Source organism: Gavialis gangeticus, unplaced genomic scaffold (assembly GCF_001723915.1).
Source record: "Gavialis gangeticus isolate Ggan-Ray unplaced genomic scaffold, GavGan_comp1, whole genome shotgun sequence".
NCBI classification, from domain to species: Eukaryota; Metazoa; Chordata; order Crocodylia; family Gavialidae; genus Gavialis; species Gavialis gangeticus.
Window position 1 is genome coordinate 126,589,352 of NW_017729025.1, and position 9,096 is coordinate 126,598,447.

The 9,096-nt window shown below is 40.2% G+C and overlaps 1 protein-coding gene across 2 annotated transcripts in view; it reads left to right on the plus strand.

The window, feature by feature from the left end:
- Positions 1-9,096, plus strand: part of QSER1 (glutamine and serine rich 1) — a 44,665-nt gene that overhangs the window by 6,493 nt on the left and 29,076 nt on the right. For both annotated transcript variants that reach the window (XM_019519528.1, XM_019519527.1), the window contains exon 3: positions 1,804-5,517. In XM_019519528.1, the coding sequence (XP_019375073.1) occupies positions 1,804-5,517 (3,714 nt within the window). The remainder of the gene's footprint in view (positions 1-1,803; positions 5,518-9,096) is intronic.

Below are 9,096 nucleotides of genomic sequence, written 5' to 3' on the forward strand. Positions count from 1 at the left end.
TGGTGAGGGGGGCATTAAATGATGGTAGGGGTAAGGTGTGGGGGTTGAGGGTAAGGTGTGGTGGCCTTCTACCCCTTCTCCCTCTCTGCCATTGCTTTCTTCATTGCTTGTCTCCCTGCTGCTGCATATAATAGTTGGGGGGGACAAATTTAAGGTGACCCTCCAAGAATTAGATTCTATATATGGAAAACTATAACAAATTTATAAGTGTCCATGTATAGACATCTTGCGGGGTGTCATCTTAAATTAGAAGTCATTGTGGATTCAGGTAAATACAGTAGGTTAATCTCGTGAAAAGGTACTGAAAGTCGATAATAGCATCTAGGTTTTTTAGCTTTGCCACAGATTCCTGTGAGACTTCACCAGTTTTTGCTTCTATCCACCACCTCTAAATTAGAAATAGTAGTAGTTTCTAACTCAGAAGTGGGCAAAATGAGGCCTGGGGGCCAGATGTGGCCCACTAGTCCATTCTGTCCAGCCTGCGGGGCCCCTAAAAAATTTATAAGATTAATATTAATCTGCCCTGGGCTGCCTGTCATGTGACCCTTGATGGCTTGCCAAAACTCAGTAAGTGGCCCTCTGCCCAAAATAATTGCCCGCACCTGTTCTAACTCCTAGGGAAGTTAGGAAGTCTCATCAATTGTTCATAAATCTTTGAGTTTCTTTAGTGGAAGATGCTATATGAGAAGTATAAATGAAGAGTAAGGCAAATAATTTTATAGCTAGACTTGAGTTAAGTGAGTAAATTTGCATAATTATAATTACAATAATATGGAATTTTTGGTTTATTAACAAAAATCCTTATATCAGTTAAGAACAGGTGATGAAATACAAGTCTGCAAGTAGGTAATGCCAAGACTTTTGTTCTGATAGTCATTATCTTGTGGATGCCATAGAATTTTATACCATGTTATAACATACAGGTGGCATCTAAGTGTGCGTATCTTTTCCATAACTTGATGTAAAAATCCCCTTTTTTAAAAAAACACATTCAACAAAGGACATAAGTGTTCATAAATTTTAAAAGCTGCCACAAGGAATATTTTGATATAAATATATAAAATCTCATCTCTTAAGAGTGCAGTGTAAATTTTATTTACTAGAGCAAAACATTTTACACTCCATGACCCAGCAATTTGTGAACGGTAGTCACCTCAACTTAAAGTCTGTACTTGCTTAGCACAACATGTAACATAGGGGTTTTTCAGTACTTTTGTTCTGCTGTTTGATTAGTTAGGGGGTGGTAGATAGGTAAGAGAAATGATCAGGCTTTGATTTCTGTTTTGTAATATTCCCTATGGTGTTATGTGTGTGGTTTCTTTGGTTTGTTTTTCTAATGCAGATCCAAGGTGCCCAGAGTTTTGGATTAGTGCTATCTGGGGAAGATATTCTTTTAAATAAGTAAAAAAAAAAAAAATATCCAAAAGTGTGGGATTTCTAACCTAGTTTCTCTTTTTGAGAATTTTTGCGCCCACAATTTGCAATGTCAGGTTTTGCCTTTTGTTGGCAGCTCACTGAAGGAGTTCAGTAGAGTTGAGACTTGAAAAAATTGAACTCCATCTTGGAAAAATTAGACCGTAAATGCCCATGTTTCTGTATTTTCATTTGTATGTTGGGACAAATGTTGTATAATGCATCTGTGCATAAATATAGTGATGATATTCTATTTATTCCGTGTAGGAATTTTGAATCTGATGGTATGTTTGAAAGGGTTTATAGGTCATTTTGTTTTAAGTATGTAAAAAGTATAAAATATTACTTCATACTTTCTTTTTTGTGTTCCCCTTCTCTCTCTCTTTTCAGGCATGCATTCCTCAACACCCACAGAACTATTTGTTACTGGAGCATTGCCAGCCTCTGGAACATTTCCACCAACATCTGCTCTATCAGCTTATCAGCATCCAAACTCCTTCAGCAGTAGAAGCTTTGTTACTACTCCATCTCTTACACTTCAAGATGCAACTTTCAGTGCAACATCGAATGGTCTTTTAACTGCTCATGACCCATTATTACAAATCAAGACGTCACAAGGCACAGTTCCAACTGCTTTGACATTTGAGCGCCTAGGCAGCTCTGTTTTAAGTACTAGTGTTCCACCTCAGTCATCAACCTATCGTTCTGCTCAAGAATCTGCACCTCATCTCTTGCAACCTCAGTTTACTTTGTTGCCTTCAACACTGGGAGGGGCTCAACAGGTCTCTCAGGCATATAGTACAACTGTCTTTACTGGTTCCACTGCCTCCATTGATAGAGCATTTCAGCGAGAATGTAGTGTTATTAAACACCATCAGAGGCCTTCAAATACCCAGCCTGTGCAGGCACAACTGACTAGTTCACAGCATTCCTTACATAGTTATTTATCAAATACAAGTGGAGTTAATTTTCAGGATACATCCAGGCAATCAGCATTGTCCTGCAGTCCAGTTGGAGATGCTACTCAGGTGAGCAATGGAGGACCGCAACAGAAGACTTCTCATTCTCAAGTTTCAGTGGAACTTGCTCAGTCTTATACATCTGCAATTCCTTCACCTGGTTTCCCACCGGCTTCCACAGCAAAAGCAAAGAACTGTTCTACGAAGCAGCCACCAAGGTCAACCAAGACCCCTAAACCTCAAAATGTAGCACCACCTGTGCAGACCCAAAGCTATTTCAAAACTGCACAAAACCAGAGTTCTGTGATAACAGGCCAAGCACAAATATATTCCACAGCACAGCTACCAACTCTTTTGTCAGTTAGCCAATCCCAAAATTATGTTTCAACGTCATCACAGAATGTGCCATCAGTCAGTCTTTCACAGGATTTCTCATCTAGCAAGGTTGAGAAGCTGCCTTCAATATATAAAACTTTGACTTTTTCTGCGCAATCACAAGCTATAACTTCTGATAGTCAGACACTAAGTTACTCTTCAGAACAACAGGTATTAACTTCAGTTCCAAATGAGAACTATTCTGGGCGAACGAGGGATCTTTCTTCAGTTAGCCAGTCTCAGAGTTATTCTTCTAGTCATTCTCAGGGTTTATCTCCTGTTAGCCAATCACAGGTTAACTATTCATCTCAATCACAAGTTTTGTCAGCTGTTAGTCCTTCAGAAAGCTATACTTCAGGGCAACCCTTAACATTAACATCACCATCTCTTCCATTTTCTTCCTCTCCTCGTATTCAAAATCTGTCAGTCTCAAGTCCAAGCCAGAACTATATTTCGTTACAGACTTCTCAGAATTCTCAGCCACAAGAATCATCTTCTCCGCAATCTCAAAAGTTTTTACCAGCTGTTCAGTCCCCTCCTTTTGCCTCCCCAGCTCATTCGCAGACGTTGCAGAACAGTAGATCTTCCTCGGATACAAAATCGTATGTTAAAAGGAAATCTGACTCTAACTTGTATGCTTCATCAAAAGATGATGATGAATTGTCAATGCAAGATTTACAGGCATTGCAACAGCAAGCTTCTCTTGAATCTTCTACTCAACGGCTGACTGATGATGAAATCAGTGCTCAGGATACAGCCTACAGGGTCTCAAAGGCAGATGACAGATATTCCCAAAGTGTAATCAGAAGTAATTCTCGTCTTGAAGATCAAGTTGTTGGACTTACTTTACAAGGGTCAAAAAAAGATGAAAGAATGATTAATTCTGTTGCACAGCTTTCTCAACAGATTGGCCATATCACTAACGTAGTAAGCCATGACATTAAAAAGGCAGCTGATTTAATGCAAGCAGCACAAGTAAATGCAAGTGCTAAAGAACTAAACCAGCAACATGCTCTGTTGCATAAGGTACATGAAAATAAGACCCAAGAGCAGCAGGGTCAAGTTGTTAGCACATCACAACACATTCAGGCTCATGCTTTGAGGCACAGCAATCAGTTGTGTTTGCCCAGTGCACAGGTACTTCTGGACTCTGCCTGTGACTTACAAATTCTTCAGCAGTCAATACTGCAGTCAGGTTTAGGACAAGCAAAGGCATCTCCACAAGTGCAACGAATACAGAGTCCTCAGCAGGTAGCACATCCATTCCTTCAAATAGATGGTCATATAATTCAAAGTAATGGGGGTCATTCTCAGCAACAGCTTCATCCTCAAAATTCAGAAGTTATGAAAATGGACATCTCTGAGTCCTCAAAACCCCTGCAGCAGCATTTGACAACAAAAGACCATTTTACTCAACCAAATCAACATGATTCAAAGAATCAGTTTGTTTCTCTGGGTTCAATATGTTTCCCAGAGTCCATGCTTCTCACTGATGAGAGGAATATATTGTCCAACGTAGATGATATCTTGGCAGCAACAGCAGCAGCTTGTGGGGTCACACCATCTGAATTTGCTAAATCAACATCTAATGAAGAAGAAATACAATCTGTTGAAAATGGTGAAAATTCCAAATCTCAGTTCCAGTCAATAGATGTAAGACATGTGTCTGCTGGGTTCAGTTCCTCACCCACTGTAGTTGGGAAACCACAGAGCCTACATAACATTTCCCTAAATGGAGGCCAAATAACTCTAAATCTTACAGCTATGTCTGCAATACAGCCAAAAAATGTGAACCTTGATCAACAGCATATTGAGACTTCTGATCAAAATGTACCAAGTAGAATGACCTCCCCCACCCTTGGACCTAGTCAGCAAGAGCAAGAGCAAAGTTCTAGCACAGTTAAGAAACAGTCTAGCATTAATCATGAATCTGAGGAAGATAATGATATCCCGGTTGAAGGTGCACTGACCACTAGAGACCCAGAATTTGTTTCAAGTGGTAGGAGTCTAAGTGAAGAGAGTGCAGCATCAGATAATGATTTTAATATGGGTGGTCATGATGGCAGTGTAGCAGGTAACCAGGCTAAAGGACCATTGCAGTCAATACCTGTACCACATCAAGGGGACGGAATTGTTAATAAAACTGAAGAGGAGAACCACGATTTAACTCAAGATAGCTTGCAGAAGAAGAAAAATAAAGGAAAAGGCCAAATTAAAAATGCTATAGAAGATGACAGTGTAAACCAGAAACAACTGAAAAAAAGTGGGCAGTGTAAACGTCAGAATTCAAGAGGAACTGATATATGCCTAACATATTCTTCTCCTATTTCTGAATGTTGTTATGACACTTACCAACATCAAGAAAAAATGAGGCAAAAAATCAAAGAAGTGGAAGAAAAACAACCAGAAGTCAAAACTGGATTCATTGCATCTTTTTTAGACTTTCTGAAATCTGGACCTAGGCAGCAGTTTTCTGCTCCTGCTGTACGAATGCCTAACAGGACTAGACGACCAGTTACCCAGATAGTCCGTGCCCATTGTCCCCACCCACCTTCAAAACCACAACCAGCAGCAGCTCCTGTGTCTGTTGAGGTTGGCAGTGAAAGTCCAACCAAAAAAGCTGATGAAGAACTTAAGAAAAATTTGGAAACATTGCCTACATTTTCTTCTGATGAAGATGATTCTGTAGGAGGTAACCATGATCTTCAGAAAAGCATCTCCACTGCTTTATCAGCTTTGGATGATAATTCTGACAAAAAGAACAAATCAGGTAAAATAAATTATTTCAAGTGTTTACATTGCAACATAATTCTGTACTTTGGTGTGAACTTTGTTTTCATTTTAAACCTTTTTGTCTTGGAGTTTATTTTTTTTGGAAAAAAAAAGTTTGTTAGGTCATACTAAAACATATGAGTATTATTCAGTTCGGTAAGTGTATGGCTAAATCCTTTTGTGCTGTTTCAAAAATGGATCCCTATATATATCTGATGTATTAAAGGATGATTTTGGCATGGAATTGAAGAAACTCTTATTCAATTAAACCATCATTGATTCCATTGTTTTATAACTCAAAACTGTAGATATAATTTTTCCTATAAGTCTTCATTACCTCAACAGTGATAATTTTAAAAATGGTTTTAAAGAAATTCAGTCAAAAAAGAAATCATTAAGGGTTGCTTCCAGAAAAGATTCAGATCTGTCTTGATGGATTGCATGGATTCTTTCAGTGATAGTTTATAGAAAAGAGAACGATTAAAAATATATATTGTACAGTGACTTTCTGAGGACCTATTTTATCCAGTACTTTGAAAGTAGGGAGTCTGTCTGTATGTCAGCAATCAAAAATCAGCTGCACTGTGATTGCCTGGTTGGTGATAATGGTGTGGTGTGTACCTGTTTCACAATTTTTTTTCAACTTCTCAATTTAATACATTGATACATTTAATGCATTAACTTAATATTATACATTGTAGAATTCTTGTCAGTGGATCGCAGTTTTTAACTACTACTGCTTCCCTTTGAATTATTGCTAACAAACTACATGCTTTTTTTCTTAGTTACATTTTATGTTGAAGGTCTGGGCAGCCTCCATTCCTTAAAAAAACAAACAAACAAAAACCCCCCCACTCCTGCCTAGGCATATGCATTGAAGATCTAGGTGACCTTTTGTGCATACATCATGATCTAGAAGGATCAACAGTTGTCAAACATTTTATGTTACAGTATTTTCTCACATGTCATGTGCCCCTAAATAAGATGCACCTTGTTTTGGGAAGGCAGAATGGAGAGAGAGACATTTTTTTGGAGTCACAGCTAAAAGTTGACAGCATAGAGCAGCTTGCTCACTCTCAGCAAGTTCACACAAAATCCTTTTATTGCCACTGCCAAATATGCAGCAGCTTTTGGTTTCTCAGCCAAACAATTCTTGATTCTCCTTCAAAATGCATGATTTTAGTGCCACAAAAACTATTGCCTGAAAAATTATTTGTGAATTCCTTGCATTCAATACACTATCAAAACCTATTAATACCTTTTAATTGATGCATATAGAAGAATTCCATTTTGTCTAATATGGTCTGCATGGATCTTCCCTGTAGTTGATGTCATATGCCCTTGACCCATTAGCTCAAACCCCAGGCTGTATGTATCCTAGGCTAGTATGTAAGGCTGTATGTATTCTACCTAGGTCTTTATGCACTCATCCAAAGAGGTATAAGAGGAGACTTATTTTTTCACTGAGGCCAAATGAATATTTTTTATTATTAGGCTTTTGCCAATGTCTAGACCTCAAGGCTTCCTTGATCCTTCCCCATTTTGCTGCTGTTTTCTTCACTTATGCTCGAGACCAGCTTTATCAGGTTCTAGAGTCCTGTGATTTGACTCTTTCCATAAAACAGGGTTGTCAAAGTTGCAGCCCACAGAGCTATATCTTCTGGCCTGCAGCGCTGCCTGCTGCTTGTAACATGCAGCGGCCCTGGTCCATCTGGTGTGGCCTGCAGATAGTGAATCAGGCCCACGGACTCCATGACTGTCTGGCTTAAACACTGCATTCAGTGTGTGCCCTGGACTGGCCCATGTGCTGCACCAAGCTGGAGCTAGCACACTGGACACAGCATGTGGGACATATTTTATATGCAGTACCCATGCCTGGATCTGGGGCCAGTCTGGATCGAGCCCATAGACTAGTGGTGCATGCTGGATCCAGTGCACAGGGCTGGGCCCATAAGGAGAGCAGGGCTCATAAGGATGCGACATGCAGCCTCAGACCAGTCCTATGTACTGCATGTAGTGTGCGCCCTGGATTGGCCTGCATATATTTTGTGGGGTTAGGGCCATCACACACTGCAAACAGCACACATGGCCAGTTCAGGGCACATGCTGCATGCAGCATCTGCATTGGACTGGCCCTGCATGATGGCTCTATCTGACCTGCAGACCTGGCCCTGTGTCCTTCACCCAGCCCTCAGGGCCAGCTCTTTGTGACATCTCTTCTGTAAGAGATGAGAAATGTGTCGCATTCCAAATTATAATCCATGTACAGGCAGTCCTCCACTTAGAACGTTTAAAGTTACAATGCTTCACACTTACAGCGCTTGTAAATTGACACCGTTTCAACTTTCTGACGTCAGTTTCGACTTTACAATGTTTGATCTGACCTGATGTCTCACCAGTGAACAAGTTCGCTACGTTGCCCATCTCCCTGGAGAATATCTGTCCAAACTTCCTTGGACACTTTCTTTAAGAAAGAAGGCAGGTCTCCAGAAAAACCTGCAGCCAAGACTACTGAGAAGACTCCAGCCAAGAGCCCTTCAAAAAGTCCAACCTAGAGCCCCTCAAAAAGTCCAGCAAAGTCACCTCAAAGAAGTCCTTCCAAATCAATATGATTGCTATTTATAATAGAAATACATTAGTGTAGCTATACTACTAATCTATAATTGATTGAGGACAAAATTCTGGGTTATTTTTGGTGAAAATAGGGTATGGGGCCTTGGTTCAGGAACCAATCCCCCATTTATAACATGTTTCCTATGGGAAAATCTGTTCCGAGTTGCAACGTTTCGACTTAAGATGCAGTTTTGAGGAACCAGTTGTGTTGCAAGTCCGAGGACTGCCTGTACTTGGCTTTTCCTGGCAGCATAAAGGACTTACTGATTTCACCATTCATTTCCACTGATTGGAGATGGCTATGAAGGCACCTGAACCCAGTATTGATCTTCTAGAGAACTCTGTGTCTGTAACTGTCCTGATTTGTTGAAACCGAAATTAACAAGCAAAGGATTTCCAGGAACTTGAGTACGTGGAACTTGACTTTGTCATCTCATCTGTTGGTACTGATATTGAAGTTGAATTAAGTTATCTTCCAGAAGGTTTTTCAACGTCCTGATTGCATTCCCTCAAATTAGTTCTTTTCGCCACCATTAGTTCAGTTAACTGCTTTGATGTCAAAAGCATTGGCTTGCATAGGGATCTTTTTGAAGGATTGTATTTCTTCCTTTCAGGTGAGAGAGAAGAAGTGGACCCATGAGTCTCGTGACTCATCTCACCACTTTGACAGACATGATGATGTGTAAGCTTTGATGCCTTGAGCTCTCTCCCAGCTTTAGGTGTATTTGGTGTTTTGATGTATCAGTTTAATTTAGCTCCGAGACCTGTGCATTAGATCTCACAGCTGCAGGCTGTCTGTTATGTTCATTTTGTCAGTATGGGGTGCCTCCACATTTGTCCCTTGATGTTGAGTACATCAGCATTGGTTTCTTGGTCACCGCTGCATCAGTTTTGCAGCACTGGTTATTTTGGCACTACTTTCTCCCTCCAACTCCCCTTGGACACCCGGCTCCCCTCCCCTCTG